A 27,516-nucleotide genomic window follows, 5' to 3' on the forward strand; every position below is an offset into this window, starting at 1 on the left:
CAGTAACTACTCTGATTATTATAACACACAAACAACTCCTTCATGTACCAAACATGGTAGTACCATAAGCTATCTTCATGTACCAAATATGGGGCTCCATTCCTGATTAATCACATCCAAGCAAACTAAACCAGAAAACACTTCCTAAAAATTCAAAATAAGTAATATTCTTGAATCCAGATATAAGCTAAAACCAAAACAAGTTCATAGATTCTTCAAAATAATGAGTTCAAGCAAACACTCACATTTCATCCACTTTTTGATGGTAAATTTGGTTAACAAAGACGATGCAAATGTCCGTGTAGCTGGATGGAACTGCTTCACTCATGATTTGAAGGAAACCGGAGTGACTAACAACTTGGCTCTACCATTTAGTTTGTAGGGGCATTTTTGTCTGCAAAACAATCTCATAAATTTTTAGAACCAATTTAGAATCCAAACCAAAATCTTTAAGATTTTGAATAAAAAAAAGGGAGCATCTGTGTGGTCGTTTGTCGACGGATAAGTAGTGCGACAACATATATTGCATAAAGACGCGATAAAAGACTATTGGTGGTGCAATGGTGGAAAATGGGTTGCGGTGCGCTGCTAGTGTCATAGTGGTATGGGACAAAGGGGGAGTGAGAATCAATTCGTGATGGGGGCTTTTTCTGGTTTATGGTGTGTGATGTATGGTGGTGATGGTGGAGACAACTTAGGGTTAGGGTTTCAAGTGAATGGTGTCTGACGGTGGCAGCGAGATAAGGGTAATGTTTCTCGTCTCAACATAAGGTAGAAGCAGGGCGGCATAGGGGGTTGTAGACACCGATGGTGGTAACGGCGACGTCAGGAGGGTGGTAGTAACAGAGACATCAAGAGGGGTTGTGGTAACGGATGGATACTAGATATCGAAGAGAGTAAAGGTGATATAAGAGATGTTACTGGAACGATGATAGTTTAGGAAGGAGGAGTAAGCATCGGTTCAAGAGGAGGTGGTCTGTTTTTAGTGACGACGACTGATTTAGGGTTTTGGTGAATAATTATGAGTCTGAGAAAAATAGAGAAATGAAATATTGTTTAATTCCCAGATTAATTATCAAAACGGATGTGTTAGTAGGTGTGTCTGGATAATTAGTTGTATATGAGGCAATAAGTATTGTAGTTCTTAAATTTCAAAAAATATGCAATATGTTTAATAATATATATATATATATATATATATATATATATATATATATATATATATATATATATATATATATATATGGAAAAATAAATATGTGGTTGTCATGTATGTAATATTAGGTATAGAACCATCAAAATTGACATCATTTTAACTAAAAAACACGATTTTTTTCATTGTTAGCTTCTTTCTATTGCTTTTGAGCTCATTTTATTTCTTATTTCATAATTTATCTCCAACATCTACGTATTTCGAATGTGTTGTTTATATTAGACCTCTAGTAGGCTTCATAACTTTCTTTGACACCTACCATATATATATATATACTTGCATGGTTCTTTGATGTGTTACGGGAAGAAGTTTATTGAGTTTTTTAATGAACAATTTCAATCTTTCATTATAGTTTTCTATATTAAAGTTGAATATTAAGATTTATAGGTAGTTGATAATGTATTTTTATACATAGTTTGTGGTGCAAAATTAAATATTTAAAACTCCATAAAAATATGTATAAAGCCTATCATCTAATCTAATAGAAAATAGAAGAAAGATGATAGAGAGATTTGATTGCATTTTGTTAAAACTATGTAGTTTTTGATGGTTCTATACCTAATATTAGATGCATAACAACCACATATTCCCTAAGCCCATATATATATATATATATATATATATATATATATATATATATATATATATATATATATATATATATATATATATATATATATATATATATATATATATATATATATATATATATATATATATATATATATATATATATATATATATATATATATATATATATATATTCTAATAAAAGAATAGTTTTATTCTCCTTTTGACATGTGTCATCTTTTTAGGCCTTCTAATTAATGCATATTTTATTCTTTTTTTTGTCATGTATCATCCTATCATGTTTCATAATTAATGCATGATACTTGTCAACCTAATGTTTCTCCATTTTAAATTTTAAATTTCTCACTTTAATTACATTAAACTTATAACATTAGAATAAAATTAAAATAAAATTACTAAAAATTATCAAGTGATATAATTTCACATATTTATTTAAATCAATGATTATAATTTTATATAACTAAAAAAATCTCTTAAATAATAATTTATGTAAAATAATTGATTAATAGTTTTAATTTTTTACTATAAAATTTTAATTAATTTTATAACCATGGTTCTCACAGGTTATAAACTAGTATATATATATATATATATATGTGTGTGTGTGTGTGTGTGTATGTGTGATCCGTAATGAACTCATAGTTTCCCGACAACCCAAAAACTATAGGTAAAACGTTAGATCAAAATTAACTCATTAAGAACATGAGCGTCATCTTCCCAATCTCATTTAATGTTTAATTTTTTGTGTTATTGTAAATATTAATAACAAAGTCTAAAAATTAACATTATAATTAAAATTTTCGGAATTTTTTTTTAAAATAATAATTTTCGATATTTCTAAAAAAAGCACATTTTTTGGGAAAACATGAATTTTTAGAAAAATCTGAAAAAAAAATGTAGTTTTTTTAAAAAAAAAACTACAATTTTTTAAAAACAGTAAATTTTTAAAAATCAAAAAATAAAATAAAAATAAAATAAAATAAAACTATAATTTTTTTAACCAAAAAAATCAACGTATTAAATGCATATTTTTTCAAATGCATATATATATATATATATATATATATATATATATATATATATATATATATATATATATATATATATATATATATATATATATATATATATATATTTTATACTATAATATTCGTAAGTAAATGATTAAAAAAATCCATTTTTGTTAACTAATTTATAAAAACAATAGTACACATATTTCATTCGATATAAAATAAAATATAAAAAACAAAAAATGCTACAATATTTCAAAGCATTTTCATGTTTTCGTGTCAAGATTTTCATATTTTCATGTCAAGATTTCCATATTTTCGTCAATTTATCATTTTTCACCTCTTCAATATTTTCCACAATTTTTCAAAAACTACAAGAAAATATAAAAAAATTGGTTAACGCAAAAATAATCACAAAAATAAATACGTATATATCATGTAAGATTCACATATGATTATATCTTTTATGATTCAAATATGAAATTCACAATGAAATTTAAAAAAAAAAATAAAGAAGAACGCTTACACAAAATGAACGTGTGCATATAGATATAATTCATGTGCGATTCACTTGTGATTTATATTTGAATCATATATAATTCATATGTGATTAAATGTGATTCATATATGAATTACATGTAATTTATATATGATTCACATGTAATTTATATTTGATTTACATGTGAATCACATGTGATTTAAATGTGACTCACATGTAATTATATGCGATTCACTTATGATTTACATGTGAATCACTACACATTTATAGACATAAAATACATTTTTGTCATCAAGAAACGAAAATATAGATAAAATTGTAGTTGTATAGATTCAATTTTTTTTTTTTTAAGATTTCAAGTGTATCACATTTGAATTACATGTGATTCATATGTGAATTAAATGTGAATCATATGTAATTCACATGTGATTCACTTGTGATTTACTTGAAAATCTTTTAAAATATGAATTTGAACAACAACGACAATTTTATCAATTTTTCGTTTCTTGATGACAACAATATATTTCATGTCTAAAAGATAGTTGCTTTAAAGAACATCCCAAGGTAAATAAAAATAAAAAACCTTTAATAGACTATGAAGTTCATGCAAAAAGCTCCCATTAAGAATAGTTAGCCCCTTTCTTAGAGCTGAAATCTCCATATCTAAAACAATGCACAAATTTATCTATGTCATAAAGAGGAATCACTTATTCCATGATAAGGAGTGAAAATTAACAAATGGAAGGAATAACATTCCTTTAAGAATCATCTATTCCATTCCACCATGCAAACAACACAAGTTCTCATTCCATTCCATCATTTCCCAATTACATCATACCAAACTACTACCCCAACGTTTTCAAATTTCAAGCTAAATCTTTGAGTAAATTACACGAATGGTCCCTATAGTTTGGGGTAATTTGCACATTTGGTCCCGAACTTATTTTTTTAACTCAGAAGATCCCTAATATTTGTTTTTGTTACATGCTTGGTCCCTACTATTTGTTTTTCTTACGCATTTGGTCCCTATCTTACCTAAAAATACTATTATTTAAATAGGGAAAAATTATGGGGTAAGTAAGGTAATGTGATGGGGTGGGGTTGGGGATGTGTTTATTTAAATAAATTAAAAAATAAATGGAAAAATAGTCTTTTTAGGTAAGACATGGACCAAGCGCGTAACAAAAACAAACAATAGGGACCTTCCGAGTTAAAAACAATAAGTTAGGGACCAAAATCGTAAATCACCCTAAACCATGGGGACCATTCTTATAATTTACTTTAAATCTTTTACTTTGCAGATACATGTGATTTCTAACAAATAATAAAATTTTGGCAAATAAAAATAAAACTACACGTCTTGCAAGTGGAAAGTTACCTCACGAGATTCTTCAACAAGTGTCGTATACTCAAATTTTAGTATGCTGACTTGAGCAGTCAAATCATTTATCATCTAGGTAGTATCTGATGGGTTTTAGACATAAGATCTTTCCTATGTGCACATACAACCCTATAGCTTAGATCTAGGTTTCACTAATTGAACATGCAACATATCCAAGACTTCATGGCTAGATCTAATGTAAACTAACAATTAAAACATATGAAAACAGATCTAGAATAATACCTTGAGTTACTTGCTTGAAAACCTTCTTCTTCTTGGAGCTCAGAGTCACAAATGTCACTCCTCTAATGGCTTACAAACACCAACTAGAAAGAAAGATGATTTAAGAGAGATGAAGAAGAGGGAAATCGGCTCTAGGGTTACTCCAATCACAAGTGTGGCCGATTTCCTCAACCCTATGGGTATATTTATACTGTGAGCTCCTAGGGTTTCACCCTAAAACCCTAATTGTATAACTTAGCCTCAAAGAAATCCAAATCCTCTTCTAGATAAGGCCTTGGACGATTTCTAGGTGATCCACATCCCTAAAATCGTCCACCCTATATCCACAAGGATTCTTAGCTCAAAATACAACTACCACACATTTGACAGTTTATACCCATTTATTCAATTAATCTCTTTAAGTCACCAAATTAATTCTTAATTAATTTATGACTTATATTAATCAAATAATATTATTATTCCTTTAACATATTATTCTTATAATATATCAATAATAATATCTCTTCTCTCTAAATCACCCTATCAAGTTGCTATGGTGAAGGCAACCCAAAAGGACCATGCATAACCGGGTCAAGTACTTACCAAATATAGTTACAGCCTTAGACACTAATCCAACAGTCTCCCACTTGGATAAGTCTAGTAACTATAAACGCAAACATAATCCGATTAGCAATCGTAGCTCTCAAAGATGCTGTCAACTTTGATCTCATCAGTAACCTGTCCTTTAGATAAGGGATCGTACAGTCCTTTATTTTGATATCGTGCAGACGATTTCATGAAACATTGTCATACTTATTGTCCAGCAACTATTTTCTCGATCTCCAATTTATTCGACATAGAACTTAATTGAACACATCAACTTAGTCCTGACCGGGCCCGGCACATAAGTCAAATCAAATCATCGAGCGGCCGTGATATCGCTTTTACCTTCTTAGAATAAAACGTAACAGATAAACTTTGACTTATATGCATTTACTTATCGACTAACCAACTATACACAACAATGCGTTTTATGACATCAATTTACTGATGCGGTTTCGCATTATCAATGTACAACCAATCAGTAAATAATAAACCATATATCTAGGTTTTAAGACCATATGATATTATCGTCTTGCGATCACTCCAAAGTGATTCCAGCAAGCGCGGGTTTGTTCCAATGCTCAAAACTTGTTCATAAGCACTCATAAACGTTCCAGCAAACATTTGCTATGTCTAATACCATTTAGACAATCTACACACCAATTTATGACAATCTTCATTCATACCTACTTCCAACATATGAACGATTGTGGACAGTTTGAATAACTCGATTATTCTTAATAAACTCAACTATTTTGGAAGTCAAAACATGCAAAGTGAAACAATAGCTAAACAATTAACATGAGATAGTAACTTTACTTATAAACAATACTCTTTAATTTAATCATCAAATGTCAATTACATTTATCTATTTCATGTTTCTAAAACTATCTAATCTAAACTAATATCATTCTTCAGCCCAATACTCCTAGCATGCTGCAAGTGCTTAACCCTGCTCAGTCCCTTCGTAACTGGATCTGCTGGGTTATCTTCTGATGATATCCTCTTAACCACAAGGTGTCCTTCTTCTACTCGATGCCTAATAAAGTGATATTTTATGTTGATATGTCGAGATCTACCATGATCCCTCGGTTCCTTGGTCAAGGCAACCGCTCCTTCATTATCACAGAAAATTTCCATGGGCTCCTTTATGGCAGGCACAACTCCAAGATCGCCAATGAAGTTCTTCAACCATATTGCCTCCTTTGACGCTTCGCTCGCTGCAATGTACTCTGATTCGTATGTTGAATCAGCTACAGTTTCCTGTTTGGAACTTTTCCAAGTTACCGCTCCTCCATTAAGGGTAAAGACCCATCTCGACTGCGAACGGTAGTTGTCCCTGTCGGTCTGGAAACTGGCGTCACTATACCCTTTCACCTTCAAGTCATCACTCCCTCCGAGGACTAAAAACCATTCCTTGGTCCTCCGAAGGTACTTAAGGATGTTCTTGACCGTAATCTAATGCGCTCTACCAGGATTCCCTTGATATCTACTGACCATGCTCAAAGCAAAGGCCACATCAAGACGAGTACAAGTCATAACATACATGATTGAGCCAACTGCAGAAGCATAAGGTACTCGGCTCATCTCAGCTATCTCGGCTTCAGTACTCGGACTTTGAGTCTTACTCAATTTGGTATTACTTTGTATCGGTGGTTCTCCCTTCTTCGAGTTTTCCATACTAAAACATTTTAGTACCTCATCTAAGTAAGTATTCTGACTAAGTCTTATTAGTCTCTTACTTCTTTCTCTCACTATCCTTATTCCTAATATATAGGAAGCCTCTCCGAGGTCCTTCATAGCGAAGCACTTCCCGAGCCAGGACTTAACCTCCTGCAGTGTCGGGACGTCGTTTCCTATGATTAATATGTCATCGACATACAGAACGAGAAAGCTTACTATACTCCCACTAGCTTTGACATATACACATGATTCATCTTTGCTTCGTATAAATCCAAACTCTTTGACTTTCTCATTGAAGAAAAGATTCTATCTGCGAGATGCTTGCTTAAGTCCATAAATGGACTTCTCAAGCTAACACACTCTATTCGGATGCTTCAGATCAACAAAACCCTCTGGCTGAGCCATGTAAACATCCTCGGCCAACTTCCCATTAAGGAAAGCAGTCTTGACATCCATTTTTCAAATCTCATAATCATGAAAAGCGGCAATTGCTAGCATCACTCTAATAGATTTTATCTTCGCAACTGGTGAGAAGGTCTCATCATAGTCAACTCCGGGAGATTGAGTAAAGCCCTTCGCCACCAATCGCGCCTTGTACGTGTGCACATTCCCATCCATGTCGGTCTTCTTCTTGAAGATCCATTTTCACCCAACGGTCTTACGTCCGGGTACATTATCAACCAAATTCCAAACTTGGTTGTCATACATGGACTGAATCTCGCTGTCCATCGCCTCTTTCCATTTTGTAGACTCCGGGATTAGGTTCATCAATCGCGCCTTATAGCAATTAGGTTCATCTAGATTTATTAGTGTACTATCACTAATATACGTGTCCCCTTCAGTAGTGATATGAAAACCATACAACTGGGGTTGAACTCTAACTCTTTTGGAACGTCTAAGAGGTAATGACTCGTCAATTGGTTCAACCGGAGTTTCCTCCTCGGGTTGAGCTCAAGCAGTAGAGGTCCCTTCATCACTCAACTCTCGAATCTCTTCAAGATCGATCTGCATCCCACTGTCTCCCTGGCTTATGAGTTCTCTCTCTCGGAAAACCCCTCTCCTCGCAACGAAGATAACATTGTCACTCGGCCTATAGAAGAGATATCCAAAGGATTTTTGCGGGTAGCCGATGAAAATACATCGCTCACTACGAGGTTTGAGCTTGTCATGAGTTTCTCGTCTTACAAAAACTTCACAACCCCAAACCTTGATATGTGCCAACGAGGGAGCTTTCACTATCCACATCTCGTGAGGTGTTTTGGCAACCTTCTTTGTAGGGACTCGGTTAAGGATATGGGCGGCAGTCTCTAAGGCATACCCCCAAAATGAGATAGGTAGTGAAGCACGACTCATCATAGAACGAACCATGTCCAACAAGGTTCGATTGCGCCTTTCTGCCACACCATTTAACTGCGGTGTCCTAGGTGGCGTCAATTGTGAAACTATTCCACATTCCTTGAGATAGTCGTGGAATTCAAGACTTAGGTACTCTCCTCCTCGATCGGATCGAAGCATCTTGATTTTCCTGCCCAACTGATTCTCCACTTCATTCTTGAACTCTTTGAAATTTTCAAACGTTTCAAACTTGTGCTTGATTAAGTAAATATACCCATATCTACTATAATCATTGGTGAAAGTCACGTAGAAGCGGTTTCTATCCTTTGTGGTGGATCTAAAGGGCCCACATACATCGGTATGTATGAGATCCAATAAACCCTCACCCCTCTCACAAGTGCCAGTAAAGGGTGACTTGGTCATCTTTCCAAGTAAACAAGATTCACACGTGTCATCTTCCCTAAGGTCGAATGACTCCAACACTCCATCCTTTTGGAGTTGGGCTATGCGTTTCTTGTTGACATGTCCAAGACGACAATGCCACAAAGATGCTTTATCCATACTATTGGAAGAATCTATACACAACACATCATTTCCTAGGTTATCTACAACTATAACAGTTTCATAAATTCCATTACAAGGCATTGCTTCAAAGTATAAAACACCATTTAGATAAGCATAAATAGAACCATTCATATTATTAAATGAATATCTAAATTCTAAACAAACCATGAAATGAAATGATGTTTCTTGCCATATCTGGCGAGTAGCAACAATTATTTAAATATGCTCCTAATCCATTACTAAGCACTAAAGAATACACTCCAATCTTGGTGACATGCGACGATCTTCTGTTTCCCATGATTAGATTTATTCTTCCTTGCTCCACATCTCTATCTCTTCTTAGTCCATGCAAATCAGAACAAATATGGTAACCACATCCTGTATCAAGAACCCAAGAAATAGTGTGATATGAATTACTAGATTTGATTGTGTATATACCTGCAAAAGATGGTTTGATCTTTCCATCCTTGATGGCTTGTAGATATTCCGGGCAGCTTCTCTTCCAATGCCCTATCTTGTGGCAATGATGACACTCTGTCTTCTTCGGGTTAGGGTTGGGCTTAGCGGGATCAACCTTGGTCCCACTAGAAGAGGAACCATCTTGATACTTTCCTTTGCGGTGGCTCTTTGACGGAGCCTTCCTCTTCTTGCCCCTTCCCTGCCCTATAGCCAAAACAGGAGCAGCGGTTGGTGCGGGAGTTGGTGCAATAGACTTGTCCTTTAGGTTGCTCTCAGCAGTCCTTGGAGTTTGCTTAGGGTGAACTCTTCCTTGTTCATGTGGTAGGTTATCCTAAATTGGTTGTAGCATGAAGGCAAGGAATGAAGAACAATGTCGATGGCCAAATCCTCCCCAAATTAAACATTTAACTTGCAAAGCCGATCAACATATCGTTGCATCTTTTGCAAGTGCACAGTCAACGATTCTCCATTTCCCATCTTAGCGGTGATCATGTTAGTGATGATCTCGTAGCGCTCTTGCCTCGCGCTTTGGTGGTTCCTCTCCATCAAGTCTTGATGCATTTCATAGGGATACACGTCCTCATAGGACTTTTGGAATTCTTGGTTCATAGTGGCTATCATGATACAATGGACTTTCGTTTCATCACGTTCGTGTGTCTCAAAGACAGCCATCTCTTCGGGAGTAGCGATTTTCGGGTTGACCTTCTTGAGCTTTTCGTCGAGGACATACTCTTTGTCCTCGTAGCGTGCAATGATGCGAATGTATCTTATCCATTCGCTAAAGTTCGTACCATCGAAGGTCACCTTTTGGAAAAGACTCATTAACGTGAATGAGTTAGCAGCAACGTTGTTTGCGTTCGACATCTACAAATAGAAAGGACAAAGTTTGATTAGAATTGGATCCCTAATTAAACACCCAAAATGAAAAATTAGGGCTAGGACCCAACAACATTATTTACATATTAGAAAAGGGATGCCGTAATCCAACATGCAAACAATTTGGAGATAAGTAAATGACGATTCACTAATTCTTCACCTTGAAAACATAACCTTAAGTTTTATTGAGAATTCCTAGATTTTCTTTGAGATTCATTGAACCTTTCAATGACATGTTTAAATCTCGATATGTCCCTCTAGTTTGTAACTGGGATACCGAGGATCACAAAGCGGGTGTGAATTACCATGCAAATCTACATGGTGTCTTCATTGTTACAATCATCTATTCGATGTGCCGGTAAACCACACACGCTCCATCGAACTATGATAAACAATGAATCACCCTTTTCCACCTTTGCATAGAACCAATTAGTGTGCCGGTAAACCACACATGCTCCACTAACTTCTTAGCAAGGGTGCAAAGTGCAATTTCATGGGATTGCATCAATTCACTTTTCCTAAAGTAACTAAGATTGGGAATTTTATAAAATAGTTTAGTTACTTTATAGGTTCATTATACTTATTAATGAGGAGAGAGAGTTGCACTATCCTACCCGTTCGGCTAACGACCCTCCACCGGTCAAGCAAGCGGTGGGTATGAGTGTATACCCATTAAGCGCCATTTTATAGGCAGCAACCTTATACCCACCTTATAGATCGGCTTCGTGAATTAGGCCTACTAACGGTAAGACTAGCATTTTAATTTTACTTATATATTTATTAAGCTTTTAATAATATAATAGCATAGGGTTGAATTTTAAACTTGTAAGACTCTAGGGATGGAAATTTAAATTCTTCTAAATTAAACTATTAATCACAAAATTCAAATTTCAAAACTTCGGGATAAAATTGAACTTTTCAAAACAATAGGGATCAAATAACAAATAATTCAAATTAAACAATTAATTTCATAATTATCTATATTTGACCTAATTAAATTTTAGTCATTAGATAATTACCAAATAATCTTAAATAGTCCAATATTTATCATATAAATAATCAATATTTAAAAGATTTTAAATTATATATATTTATGTCAAGGATAATCATTAAATTAAGTTAAAATTCGGATTTTTACTTAATAAAACGATTTAGGTATCAATCCAAGACAAAAACAGCATCAAAATCCCGAATTATCCTTTGTCTGACGCTCGGACTCGCCGAGTAGGGCCAACTCGCCGAGTCCAAACACTGACTCGCCGAGTTGGGTCGAAAGAGGGCAAGAAAAAACAATTTTCAGCAAGCAAAACAGTTAAGCATCAAATTCAATTGAAACCAATCATGGCTCTGATACCACTGATGGGTTTTAGACATAAGATCTTTCCTATGTGCACATACAACCCTATAGATTAGATCTAGGTTTCACTAATTGAACATGCAACATATCCAAGACTTTCATGGCTAGATCTAATGTAAACTAACAATCAAAACATATGAAAACAGATCTAGAATAATACCTTGAGTTACTTGCTTGAAAACCTTCTTCTTCTTGGAGCTTAGAGTCACAAATGTCACTCCTCTAATGGCTTACAAACACCAACTAGCAACAAGATGATTTAAGAGAGATGAGGAAGAGGGAAATCGGCTCTAGGGTTACTCCAATCACAAGGGTGGCCAATTTCCTCAACCCTATGGGTCTATTTATACTATGAGCTCCTAGGGTTTCACCCTAAAACCCTAATTGGATAACTTAGCCTCAAAGCAATCCAAATCCTCTTCTAGATAAGGCCTTCGACGATTTCTAGGTGATCCACATCCCTAAAATCGTCCACCCTATATCCATAAGGATTCTTAGCTCAAAATACAACTATCACATATTTGACAGTTTATACCCCTTTATTCAATTAATCTCTTTAAATCACCAAATTAATTCCTAATTAATTTATGAATTATATTAATCAAATAATATTATTATTCATTTAACATATTATTCTTATAATATATCAATAATAATATCTCTTCTCTCTAAATCACCCTGTCAAGTTGTTATGGTGAAGGTAACCCAAAAGGACCATGCATAACCAGTTCAAGTACTTACCAAATATAGTTACAGCCTTAGACACTAATCCAATAGTATCACGATGTATATTTCCTTGCCAAATTTAGGTCTATCAGGATCTATTCAAAGTTTACAACATTTTAGCATTAAACTTAAAATATAGCCAAAAACATAAACACGATAAAAATCAAGAATTTGCACCACTGTTTTTAGTAAAATAGAGAAAATAAGCAATCCTGTCCACCTCAGGATGAGCGATGAATTAGAAACCAATATATATGAAGTGAATAAGAAGGTAAATAATCTGATGGCTTAAACTAACAACTTAAAAAAGGAAACCAACCTATCTTCATTGGAACTTGAATTCTCGTTTCCAAGGACAAGCCCAACAACTCCCTGTATACGTATAAGCTCATTGCCAGGCATGAAAACATTCAAACAGAATAAATATGCAACACAACATCAAGAGGAACAATCTGGTGAGTCACCGGTGATGCGAGGAAGGATTTACCTCAATTTTGTACATCCAAATGAAATTTGTGGAGATTGTTGTGGAAATCGACGGTGATTATGGTCAATCATCCATCTAACAATGTGAACGGGAAATTAGGGAGGATTGTGGGATCATGATCGATATCGAGAGATGGTAAATCCATCGAGATGTGAATCAATCGTTGGGACAAGAGGAGATGTGAGTCAGCCATCAGAGATGAGGCGGAGATCAATTGTTAGCAACGGTGAGAGAATGTGAGGTAGATATAATTATGGTCGGTCGTCGATCTTTATCATATGCGTTTGAGTTAGATCTTCAATGGAGATCGATTTCAGTAGGACATGACGACGAGTACCTAGTCCCTCCACCATCAAACGATTTAGGTATTCGACGATCATTATTGTAATCGAAGATGAACCCGACCGACATCGATCTATTGGATCGTGGAGTATTTGTCAATGATTTAGACATTAATGACAGTGGATTGGTAGTACTCTGCAGAGGTAGTACCCTATAATTAAGATTTATCGGTGATTCCAAGTCACTATACTGATTGATCTACCTACAAGAGTAATGTCTAGGCTTGATTTAGTGAGGTGTTTAAAGTGAGATTTCCAAACAGTACAGTCTATACACCAAACATACCATACCTCTGATATGATCCTACTTGGTTATTCCTTACTTGATAGATCTTGATGTAGACATTAGGTTTATTGAGGGATCTAGACTATTTATATAGTATTCAAGGTTATGAATCTAAGTTAAGAGTTATTATTATGCATTTAGGTCTTGGTAAAGTACGAAGGCGAAGCGCTACCCTAACTTCGAGTCACCTAATTTGTCCATATGAGATCTTTTTACTATATAATGTGCTCCAGTATATATCTTTTATATGTTAGGATATAGTTGTCTTGTAGTATACACTTAGGCAATTAGATTGTGTTAGTTAGTTGCTTTTAGTCGTGGAATGTAGTTTGCTATATGTGTATATATATTATATGAGGAGTTGAGGCTAGAACAACTTCGTGCTGAAGTCCAATAAACTCGGGCGAACTAGCTATATGTTAAAGGACAATGTGCGGACCAACTATATGTTGAAGGCAAAATGGTTGGACCAGCTATATGCTGAAGGCCAAGAGGCGGACTAGCTTTATGCTGAAGGCCATTATTTGTATTATTAGTAGATCAACAATGAGGTCGTGAGCCATTAATTGTATGCATTGTATATATATTGTGGAATATGGTATATTGGGGGAACACACTATGCCTATCGCTTACCCGGTTGTTATAAATGTTTTTCAGGTATTTCGTGAGAATGGCAAGGTTCGACTGTACACACACAAATTCAAAATCATGTTTCCGCATAATGTAATAATACTCTGATATATTGGAATAAATAAAAATGAAAATTTTTGGTTGAAATTCGGGACGTTACAGATTATAGAGTTCATATGATTCAAACAAGTCAAGATAGAATGACCATCTCACTCTAAAAATGCTTAACAATAAATAGAAAAGATTAAACTTTAACACACAAGGATCTTTATCAAGATAATACAATAAATAACCAACTAATTAAATCCGTAATCACAGAATCACACCATAGTTTCAAATCTTCTCTACCCTAAACGAAAGATGAGGTTTTTAGCCTACTATCATGACAGTAAAAACAACTAAAACAAAGCAAACTATCATCCACATGATTGAAAACAAGGTAACCAAGTTATTAATTGTAATTATGCTAATAAGGTTCTTCTGTTGTTCTTTTCCAAATTAGGTTTATATCTCTCTAAAAAATTTCTTCCATTGGCTTTCTAATGCGTCCTTTATATAAAAAGAAAACTTTCAATAAACTAGCCACCACGTCATGGCTAAATGTTCTCCACGACGTGGGAAACGCGTCCTAATCGTGATCAGCAAGGAAATAATCTTTGATCGAGAATCTTCTTGGTGCCACGACGTTGCAAAGCCACACCGTGGTTGTCCTCATGGAACACATTTTTGAAGCTTCTTCTCTTCTTAAGTCATATTCCAACCTTCAACTTCCAGTTTTGATCCTTATTGTTCTTGAAAATGTCTTCTTTTTACTACAAAAATAGAATTTATACTAAGAAGTATCATATATCTTATTATTTACACAAATTTTAGCTCAAATGTATTAAATACTACATAAATAAATGTATAAATATGACAATATCACGAAGCACTTATATGAAGTTGTAAAAACATTTTGTCAAAAAACATATAAAAACAAAGAAAAAAATAAAGTTGTACAATAGATTTTGAAAGAACATGAAAACAAAGTAAAAAAAGTTAATTGTAAAAATAGATTGTGAAAAAACATGAAAATCATAGTAAAAATGAAGTTATAGTAACAAATTATGAAAAAATAACATATAAAATGAAAGTAAAAATATAAAGTTATAAAAATGAATTAAGAAAAGCATGTAAAAAAATGATGTTATAAAAACGAATTGTGGAAAAAAAAATATAAAAACGAACGAGCACAATTTTAAAAGTTTAATGACTAATTATAACTCAAAAAAGTTTAATGATCTAAAATAGCAAAAAAAAAAAAAAAAAGTAAATTTGATGACCTTAGATAGCCAGAAAACATATGAAAACATATAAAAACCTATTATTTCCGGTCATGATAAACATCTTGACAAAAATTTAAAAATTGGGGATTCTATTTTGGTTGCTATTTTGTGCAAATTCGATTTTTTTGTTATTTAATAATAATAATAATAATAATAATAATAATAATAATAATAAAATCATTAGTGTTTTTGGCCGAAAGAATACTCTATAAAATTTAGTGGATCCAATTACATATTAATGATCTTTTTATAAAACCTAGCAAAATCGACATCATTTTACTTATTTGACCTTCCTTTTTTTGATTTCGTCCTAACATACGAGTCCACTTTTATCAGGAACGCAACATAAGAGACAGCTTCACCATCTCCGACATCAGGTACTCCGATTACGTTGTTTTGTGATAGTTTAGGTCATTGATACAGTTTGCTACTGCGATGTGCTTTTTTGGCTTGGTTTAGTGATTAAATTGTTTTTAATAGGGCACGCCGCCATGTATAACAACTAATTATTGCAATGTTAGTAGGGATGTCAAAACGTCCCGTGGGACCCCGTTCCCGTGGGGTCCCTATCCAGTTTGAGGGAATTTTTTTAAAAAAAAATTGGGGGCGGGGACAGGGTGGGGGAAAGGTTAACCCCCGTTTTAATTTCGGGGGCGGAGTCGGGGGTAGGCAATCCCACCCTGAAACCCCCATGGGGTCCTCGTTAATAAATTACGCATATATCTGAATATATTAATTATATAAATACAATAAACAATAACATGATTTTGAGCTTCCAAAATTCATCAAAAAACATATTTTTAAGTTGTTAGTATAATGTTTTTAAGATGTCATAACTTTTTATTTTTAACATGTAACATTCTGTTATAAATAATTATTTGTTACTTAAAAAAATAACTTCTTTTAGCTTAACTAATAAATTCTTTTAGCGTAAAAAAAGTAGCATGAAATCAATGGGGGCGGGGGAACAGGGGCGGGGGCGGAGGTAATAAAGGGGATTCGGGGGCAAAGGCAGGGGTAGGAAGGCTGAACATTTCGGGGGCGGGGGCGGGGACGGGGGAACAGGAAAATTCCGCAGGGGGGGATGCACTCCCCGTCCCGTTTGCCCCCGTTGACATCCCTAAATGTTAGGAATCTCAGTTTTTTGTTGCATTTATGATGTGTTGATTACTATGTTAAAACAATTTTCTTGTCACTGATGAATGAAAAACAGTCCTTAAATGCTTTTTGCTTCTATTTCTTGCGAACAGGGCTTCTTGTTTGGGGTTTCCACTGGTTGCGAGATATGTAGGAAGGGAATTTGACAACCCTCACTTATAACTTATTATTGTTAGAATAGAAGCAAATGAATAGGACTTTGTTGCTTTAGGATTGAATGAGTATTGTATTTTTCTTTCACACGTAATTACATACATTTTCCCTATGGTTTATACATATGGGTCTTTGTAACTTTTTTTTTCAACCATTTTCATCCATTATAGATTCAATTTTAACCCTTTTCGTCCATAACTTACCTAAAATGACTATGATACACCTATTCTATATTTTGAACTTTCTTTAATTATTTGTATATTGCAGATATGGGTTTTTTGTATTGTGTGGGCTACTGTCTTGAAAACCGGACCGGACCGGCCGGTTCAACCAGGAACCGGTCGTGGTTCCGGTTCTTTCACTCCCAAAAACCGGCAGTAGCTTAAACCGGAAAAAATCGCCGGTTTTCTTCGACCCGCGGTCCAACCGGGCCGGTTCAACCGGCTTCCGAACCGCTTTTTTTTTCTTTTTGTTTTCTTCAAATCCATCGGGAAAAAGGAAAATTCTCAAACCTCAATTTCGCATCCAGTACTATCAACAAAAGAGGGAGCCGTTCGAAACCCAAACTCTAAAACCTAAGTCGACTAACACAATCGACTAAAAAGCCCCTTCGATTTCAGTTTCTTCGACTTCCAAATTGCTTCCAATCGATCGAAGGGGCAAGGATTTCTACGATTTGTGCTCCACATTCAGCGACTCAGTGAGGATTTCTCCAATTTCAACCATAGTCGACACTTCCATAATACAAAGGTAATTAGTCACTAAGTAACACTTCTATCAGCTATAATTGTTTCAGTGTTTATCTTTTATGTAGACTAAAACCAGTGTTTTGTTATTCTGAAAATTGTCCCGACCCCAACACAGAAGGCATATATAGTCATTATTTTTAGTCACTGTTTTGGAGCTTTTGTATAGTAAACAACTTAACAATTAACATTGATGCCAACCTCACTTGCTAGCTAGCATGTTTTAGTCATTGTTTTAGTCAGAAAGCATTGTTTATGATTGCTTAGGAAGTTAGGATTGTTTAGCATGCTCATTGTTTCTCTGTTAATATCTACTTTTCTTTTATGATTTTTTATGATTGTTTAGGATTTTTTACTTGTTTAACATGTTTACTTGTTTAGGATTACTAATAGTTTGATATAAATGTAATATTGGTTGTTTGTGTTTCTATTATAGTATAGATTATGAGCACTCCTGGTTCAAGTTCCAATCCATCCGAAGAAGCCCAGTCGAATAGCATCCCATCTGGTTCACAAGCTTCTACTCAACCAAATGTTCAGGCAAAAAAGGATCCTGCTTGGAGGTATATTACTCAGCTTGATGGTGGAGGCGGAAAAAAAACATACTTTTGTACTTTTTGTAAAAATAAATATAAAGGTGGAGGTATCAATAGAATGAAACAACACCTTGCTGGAGTGTCAGGTGCTATTTTAGCATGTCCGAGTTGTCCAGGAGATATAAAGTTTGTTATGAAAAGTTCATTGGATGAAAATGCCAAAAAAACAAAAGAGAAACATGTTGGTGTGCTTAGTGATACTTCGGGGGTGAATGTAGATAACATGTATGATGTTATTGATGATGATGATGATGATGATGATGATGATGATGATGATGATGATGACGACGTTCAAGTACTCACCCAACAATCAACTCAAAAAAAAGATGGAAAGAGAAAAGCTCCTCATGCCTCCCAAACCAAAACCGTGTCGCCTTTTTTAAAAAGAGGTATGCATGATCCTTCTCAACCATCGATTAAGGCAACATTGCAAAGTAAGGAAAGATGGCATGATACGGATTTAGCTCTTGCTATGTGGTTTTATGATGCTGGTATACCTATGAATGCTGTGAATTCTCCCCTTTTTCCAAATAGCAATGAGCAAAGTTGCTAGTATGGGTCATGGATACACGAGGCCTTCATATCATGATATGCGTGTCACGTTGTTGAAAGATGCGAAATAGTCCGTACAACTTATAGTTGATTCCTATAAACGTTACTGGGTAGAAAATAGTTGTACAATTATGGGTGATGGGTGGCGGGATACAAGACAAAGACCCCTTATCAATTTTATGGTGTATTGTGCAAAAGGGATGTCATTCATCAAATCAGTTGATGCATCAGATATTGAGAGTAATGCCCAAACATATGCAACTTGTTTAGTGAGATTGTTGAGATTGCTGGTCGTTAGAATGTCGTTCATTTAATCACTGATAATGCTGCAAACTATAAGGCTGCAGGGAGATTGTTATGTGAGAAGTATCCGTCCATTGTTTGGCCTCCTTGTGCAGCTCACTGTATGAACTTGATTATGAAGGATATGTCGGAGATGCGTGAAGTCGCTGATTTGATTACACTTGCATCGAGGGTTACAGTTTTTGTTTATAACCACAAATGGCCATTAAATTGGTTAAGAAAAAGACCAGGTTGGACAGAAATTATTCGTCCAGGTGCCACTCGTTTTGGTACTGCATTTATTGCATTGAAAAGTTTGTGTGATCACAAACATGATTTGCAAGCTATGGCCACCTCCCCAGATTTTAAAAAAAGTGATTAAATTAGAAAAAGCAAAAGAAGTTAAGCTTATCATATTGAATGAAAGCTTTTGGAATAATTATGCTATAATAGTAAAGGTCATGACTCCAATGTTGAGACTTTTACGGATTTGTGATTCGGATGAGAAGCCGGCTTTAGGTATAATTTTTTTTATATTCTTTAATGATGTTTACAAATATATTATCATTTTATTATTTTAATTGATGTTTTTTTTTTCTTTTTTTTAGGTTATGTATACGAAGGGATGTATAGGGCAAAAAAAGGAATTAAGAAACTTTTTCGTAACAACACAGAGTTGTACACCCCGTATACTAACATCATCAAAAATCGGTGGGATAGGATGTTGCGTAAGAGTCTTCATACTGCTGCTTATTGGTTGAATCTAGTTTTTCAATATGATTAAGAAAATTTTTCTAAGAAACCAGAGGTGGTTGGGGGGATAATGGATATGATTGAGCGTTATAGCAGTGCTGGTACCATGGATGGTCTAACTCTCATGAACCAACTAGAGTTGTTTCGTGAGCATGAGGGTAGTTTTGGTAGAAAACTTGCTTTCACTTCTCGCAATACTACTAGTCCCGATAACTTTTTTTTTCAAATTTTTATTAATAGTGAATTATAGTAAAAATATTATAATATTATTTTGTTATTTTCCATTAGATGAATGGTAGAAATTACATGGTGGAGATACTCCGGAATTGCAAAATTTTGCAATTCGAATTTTAAGCCAAACTACTTCTTCTTCCGGGTGTGAAAGGAATTGGAGTGTCTTTGAGAGAATCCACACTAAAAGAAGGAATCGATTGGAGCATCAAAGACTTAATGACCTTGTTTATGTTCATTATAATTTGCGTCTACAAAATAGGTAATGTATACATTCAAACTTTTTTTTTTTCATTTTCTTTACTTATGTGTAAAAGTATATTAATATTTTTCTCTAGGCTCAAGGATTACTAAAAGAGTCTTATGATCCGATTGATTATGAAAGTATTGATAAAATCGTGTTTTGGGTGGTTGATGAAATATCGGAGGGTGAACTAAATTATAATGAATTGGAAAATATGGTTGAAGAACCACCAAACTACGATGAATCAATGATGTTTGAATCCCAAGTTTCTCAAGGTTAGTATTTTATGTTATTCTATCAATATTTTGTTATTCTTCAATTTGAGTTTAAGTTTTGCTAAAATTGAATTTGTATTTGGTATTGAAGATGATGAAGAAGATGATGATGGAGTTGCATTAGAAGAAATTGACATTGATTCATTTAGATGAAAATTAATTTGTGATTGATGTTTGCATTTTGATACATTTCATGGTATTTTGATGTTTATGTTGTAAACTTTTTTTTTTGAAGACTAGAATCAAGATGTGGTGAATTATTTTCTTGGTATTTTGTATGTTTGATACTTTTATTTAATGTTGAAAACTAATGTTTATTGATATTTTTGGCTTAAAGTTTATTTTTGTATTTTTTTGGAATATTTTAAAATTTTAAATACAATAATGAAGTCGTCCGGTTCATCCGTTTTTTTGGACCGGTCCGACCGGTTGAACCAGTTGACCCATCGACCAGGTTTGGCTGCCGGTTCGATGTCCGGTCCGGTTTTCAAAATATTGGTGTGGGCTCCACCGACCTACCCCTTTCCCTTCCCTGGATTAATAATGTAATGGTATAGTAGTCATTTTAAGGACAAAAAAGATTGAAACTAAAACTTCAAGGGAGAAAAGGTGTCAAAAAAAGTCACAAAGGGAGCGGGTCCATAATTTTTTGTATACCACAAGGACTATTTATGTAATTTAATCTTTCTTTAAGATTCTTATACAACACACTGGTTTATCGAGGTGCGAGGTTCCTCAAACACCCAAAGAAAGTTGATTGTGTTGTTTTCCCTGGCTCTAATGTTGTTTTTCAGCAGCATTTCTTAATTTAATCATGCATTTTGCATGTAGTTTTCTTGAAATTTCTTGGTTTAGGTGAAGATTTATGTGCTTGAAATGTGTTTTCTGAAAGTGGTAAAGTATTGCTTAAAATGGAATCTGAAAATCAGCAGGATTTTTTTTTTCAAATTTAAGCATGTAGTTTGTATCTCGTTTTCTTGAAATTTCTTGGTTCTGATGTGTTTCTTGAAACTTATAAAGTATCTGAACTTAAAATGGAATCTGAAAATTAACTACTTTATTTGACCACCATGCATATTCCAAGAATAATATTGTTTAAATTTAAAAGTACATTAATATTATCATCCCTGATTGATAACTTCTCTATTATTCCAAATAGAAATAAAAAAAAAAAAATGTAGTCAATAAGATAATAAAATTCTCATATTGCTCACTTGGTTATTTTTCAACAAAACATATCTGTCAGTACTTTTACCACAGGATATTTTTATTGCACATTCTTACACCTAGTATAATTTTGCTTTGATCACAGCATGATTAGTGCCTTTATTTTAACACAATATTTAACCATAACATACAATAAATTCAACGACAAATATTACATACAATAAAAAAACAAATTTAGCAACACATTACATATATATACAGTATACACACACATACACTTGCATTCAAAGAAACAAAGCCCACATCATAAAGCCAATATCTTCATACATAGTGTTGCATGAAGGTGTTTCTTTTTGACTTATAGGACTTAACGGGGATAAGACTTGATCTGACGAGATATACAAGGATGTTTCTTTTTTACTTAATGGAGGGTGCTTCCTTTTGACTTAACACAGACAGATTGTCTTAATAAATTAAGTCAAAGAGGGTTGGTTTTGCCTGTTAAGCCATCCATTTTACCCCAACCATAGTTGCCTAAAACGTGGTACGCTCCGGTACGGGAACGAGAAACGAGTACGGGGTTCACTAAATTGAGCGTATCGGGTACGGAGGGGGTAGGCTCATTTCGGTACGGACCGGTACGGTGTACCTTGTGGTCCGATACAGCGAACCCAATTAATCACTTACAGTGAACCCAAAAAACACTTAAACAGTAAACATACTTCATTTTTCAGAATACATGTTCAATTAGTACAAAGACAGCAAACATAGTTGAATTTAAATATTTGATTACCAAGTCACAAGAACTAAAAACAGAAAAAAAAAATTACATAACACATACTACATGATTAAGCCAAAGTGCAAAACATAAAACAAGACACAAAGTAACAAGCTTAATCACCATCCCTACTCAACCTGCTGCCTTTTCTTCTATCCTTCTCCAAGCCTTCATCATTAAGATTTTCCCACACCATTTCATCTAAACGAGCACTTGAACCTTCGATGTAATCACTTTCCGGATTCATGTCCCATTTTTTGTTGGGACCGGATTTATAAGATTCTGAAAAACGGGATATAAGTCTAATGTTGGAATGGATAAACACAAGTTTATTCGCTCTTTGGCTATTCAAACGATTCCGCTTGATACTATAGATATGAGAGTATGTACTCCAATTCCTCTCCGCCGAAGAGCTACTAATTGGTTAAGAGAGTACTCTTTTTGCTACATCCGCCAAAATCGGAGTCTCCGCTCCATATGTCGCCCACCAATCAATCTCGTCCATAGTCACGGCATCGGCTTGCGTTTCGGGCAAGGAATAAATTCCTTTCTTCATATGAAATATTGCAAATTCTTCTCTTAACTTCTTTTCTTCTTCATCCGTCTCTGAAATTCTTTGAAATGCTTTCAAAACACCAAATATAACTTCTTTGTCCTCATTGGGAGGTCTTCTTTCCATGCCTCCTGGTGCCAATTTCTCAAGATAGTTTTTGTCATAATATTTAGGACTTAAAGCAAATCCTAAACAATGAAGAAGGATAGTCATTTTATCCCACCTTGCGACAACAATATCTCTAACTTTAGGGAAATATGATGAGAATTTATTGTCCCTCATAGTCATAGCCTTTTTGATTTGACCCATCATGTTGTCCATTCGTTCATATATTTCTCCCATTTTTGGACCTTCACCATCACAAAATTTTATCATGTAAAAGATGGGCTTTGTAATCACCAAAACATGATCAATATCATCCCAAAAGTCATTATCTTTGATTGTATCACCAATTTTATTACTAAGTACCCGAGTGTGTTCATCCCCTTTGTTGATCCATTCCCGCCACGAGTTTAAGACAATAGTAGTAGCAAGCGCCTCCCTACACTCGGTTAATCTTTTCAACAATATGTAATGGGGTGCAAAACGGGTTTTTGCAACCTTCAATAATTGCAATTTCGAGTTTTCTCTAAAGAAAGATAAGGCATGTGTATGGTTTACAAAAAACTTGACAATACCCTTGCCTCTCCTATATGTGTCGGAAAGCCATGTAAATGCCTTTGTCATGTCCTTAAAAATAAAATTTAAGGTATGTACATAAGGGGACCAAAATATGTGTTTATATACCTTTTCGATTTCCTGTCCAGCCAACTTGCAATTAGCCGTGTTATCGGTTACGACTTGGAGAACACTACTTGGTCCAATCTCTTCAATGGCTCCTTGTAGAAACTTAGAAATTTCAGCCCCCGACTTCACAATCCCTAAAAAATCCTCCGCGTACATAAAAGTTAGACCACGTGAATTTTGTGCAACATTTATAAGTGGCATATTTTTTACATTTGACCAGCCATCCGAGACAATCGATACTCCTTGCGTTGACCACGTGTCTTTCACTGGTGCAAGTTCCTTCTCCACTTCTCTCACACATTCATCAAGTAACGAGGTTCTAGCTTTTTCATACTCGAATCCATGTGCATTTTTTCGGGGCTGCAGTGGGGAAAAATCCAGAGATTCCATTTAATGTGTTACGGAACCCACAATTCCTTGAAATGATTCAAGCCATCAAGAAAGCACCAAGCGATTACAAGTCCCCTTCGTATGAAAAAGCTAGAACCTCGTTACTTGATGAATGTGTGAGAGAAGTGGAGAAGGAACTTGCACCAGTGAAAGACACATGGTCAACGCAAGGAGTATCCATTGTCTCGGATGGCTGGTCAAATGTAAAAAATATGCCACTTATAAATGTTGCACAAAATTCACGTGGTGCAACCTTTATGTACGCGGAGGATTTTTTAGGGATTGTGAAGTCGGGGGATGAAATTTCTAAGTTTCTATAAGGAGCCATTTAAGAGATTGGACCAAGTAGTGTTCTCCAAGTCGTAACCGATAACGCGGCTAATTGCAAGTTAGCTGGACAGGAAATCGAAAAGGTATATATTTTGGTCCCCTTGTTGTGTACATACCTTAAATCTTATTTTTAAGGACATGCCAAAGGCATTTACTTGGCTTTCCGACACATATAGGAGAGGTAAGGGTATTGTCAAGTTTTTTGTAAACCATACACATGCCTTATCTTTCTTTAGAGAAAACTCGAAATTGCAATTATTAAAGGTTGTAAAAACCCGTTTTGCATCCCATCACATATAGTTGAAAAGATTAACCGAGTGTAGGAAAGCGTTTGCTACTACTATTGTCTTAAACTCGTGGCGGGTATGGATCAACAAAGGGGATGAGCACACTCGGATACTTAGTAATAAAATTGGTGATACAATCAAAGATGATGACTTTTGGGATGATATTGATCATGTTTTGGCGATTACAAAGCCCATCTTTTACATGATAAAATTTTGTGATGGTGAAGGTCCCAAAATGGGAGAAATATATGAACGAATGGACAACATAATAGGTCAAATCAAAGAGGCTATGACTATAAGGGACAATAAATTCTCATCATATTTCCCTGAAGTTAGAGATATTGTTGTCGCAAGGTGGGATAAAATGACTATCCTTCTTCATTCTTTAGGATTTGCTTTAAGTCCTAAATATTATGACAAAAACTATCTTGAGAAATTGGCACCAGGAGGCATGGAAAGAAGACCTCCCAATGAGGACAAAGAAGTTATACTTGGTGTTTTGAAAGCATTTCAAAGAATTTCAAAGACGGATGAAGAAGAAAAGAAGTTAAGAGAATAATTTGTAATATTTCATATGAAGAAAGGAATTTATTCCTTGCCCGAAACGCAAGTCGATGTCGTGACTATGGACGGGATTGATTGGTTGGCTACATATGGAGCGGAGACTCCGGTTTTGGCGGATGTAGCAAAAAGAGTACTCTCTTAACCAATTAGTAGCTTTTCGGCGGAGAGGAATTGGAGTACGTACTCTCATATCCATAGTATCAAGCGGAATCATTTGAATGGCCAAAGAGCGGATAAACTTGTGTTTATCCATTCTTATATCCTGTTTTTCAGAATCTTATAAATTCGGCCCCAACAAAACATAGGACATGAATCCGGAAAGTGATTACATCGAAGGTTCAAGTGCTCGTTTAGAGGAAATGGTGTGGGAAAATCTTGATGATGAAGGCTTGGAGAAGGATAGAGGAAAAAGGCAGCGGGTTGAGTAGAGATGGTGATTAAGCTTGTTACTTTGTTTGTTACTTTCGGGCTGTTTGTTTAGCTTCTAACTGGGTCCAATAGGGGACCGGGTCCAAAAAAACGAATTCAGCATGTTTGATAAGCTACCAACACTCAAGGACTCAGTCCATTGTGTGGACTCGGTCCAAACATTCAAGCTGATTCGGTCCCCTCTTTTCAATCACTGGACCAGGACAACAAATAAGCAATAGGTTGGATTTCCAATTTTGCCCTACCATTTTATGAACGCCTCCACAAGATATAAAGCTATCGGCGATTCCACAGAGAAAGAATTAAAGCAATTGGCGATTCCACAGAGAAAGAAAACAATTGGCGACATGCTGCTGTTGTTCGAGTTTGTTGCTCCTTTTTGTTGGTCAATTTTTGATGAGATATTAGAGCATGTTGCTCCTATTTGTTGTATGGTATTTGGTGTGAGTTGATGTTGATTTTTCAATTTGTTGCTGTGAAAAATCGTTTGATACAGAGTTGAAATATGCCATGATTTTTTGGATTTATTGTTAAATTGTTCTTGATATTTCAGAATTTCTTTTATTTTATCAACCTGGTCTCATAAAAAAACACATAATTAAATGATAAATTTAAGATTCAAAACACAACCACAGAGTAAAATTTACAATTCACAATTGCAAAAGGTCATGTCGTTTTATAAAGTAGTTGTAGTATGAAAGAAAATATAAGGGTGTAAATTTAAATCATGCAAGAAATAGAGCATAAATGGAATTGTTTTTGAAGTATTCAGGTGAAACATCAATTTATAGGACTTTTACAAGACGTGGTTTGTACCCTTGATTCAAGAATATCACTTTTCTGCATTTACAATAATACCCTCTGGTTTGAGAATATTACTTTTCTGCATTTACAATAATAATATATCTATCAAAAAAGTATATTTTACATTTTTAAAATAAAACTTATTTAATATGTGTATGTGTAATTGTGTGTTGGAGGGAGGTTTCTGATTTTGTATAGTGATTAACTTTGTTAAATTGTAAATACCCCATAAATTATTATAACAAATATTGTTTGAGGGTAATATAGTCAATTTGTAAAGTCAGTCATGTGTAAAATCAAACAACAGGTTTCAGTCAGAAGTTAAACCAATCAAAATTTCTAACTCAATCAGTTTCTAACCCAGTCAGCTCTAACCCGGTTAGCAACTATCAAACGACCCCTTTGTTACTTTGTGTCTTGTTTTATGTTTTGCACTTTGGCTTAATCATGTACTATGTAGTATGTGTTATGTAATTCTGTTTTCTGTTTTTATTCTTGTAACTTGGTAATCAAATATTTAAATTCAACTATGTTTGTTGTCTTTGTACTAATTGAACATGTATTCAGGAAAATTAAGTATGTTTACTGTTTAAGTGTTTTTTGGGTTCACTGTAAGTGATTAATTGGGTTCACTGTATCGGACCACAAGGTACACCATACCCGATCGTACCGGTCCGTACCGAAATAAGTCTACCCCCTCCGTACCCGATACACTCAATTTAGTGAACCCCGTACTCATTTCTCGTTCCCGTACCAGAGCGTACCGCGTTTTAGGCAACTATGTTATCATCCCATTAGGTGTTGTCTTCATCTATTAACAGCCAACACTATGGTCATTAACTCTTCTCAT

General features: G+C 34.6%; 1 protein-coding gene across 1 annotated transcript; it reads right to left on the reverse strand.

Annotated features, from left to right (window-relative positions):
* Nucleotides 1-22,947: 22,947 nt before the first annotated feature.
* Nucleotides 22,948-24,252, reverse strand: LOC111914784 (uncharacterized). Its single transcript, XM_023910493.1, has 2 exons — nucleotides 23,863-24,252; nucleotides 22,948-23,805 (listed from the first exon to the last, which is right to left on the reverse strand). Exons 1-2 carry the CDS (start codon nucleotides 24,250-24,252, stop codon nucleotides 22,948-22,950), a joined length of 1,248 nt encoding a protein of 415 aa, XP_023766261.1.
* Between the last annotated feature and the right edge of the window lie 3,264 nt (nucleotides 24,253-27,516).

Source organism: Lactuca sativa, chromosome 9 (genome assembly GCF_002870075.4).
Source record: "Lactuca sativa cultivar Salinas chromosome 9, Lsat_Salinas_v11, whole genome shotgun sequence".
Taxonomy (NCBI): Eukaryota; Viridiplantae; Streptophyta; class Magnoliopsida; order Asterales; family Asteraceae; genus Lactuca; species Lactuca sativa.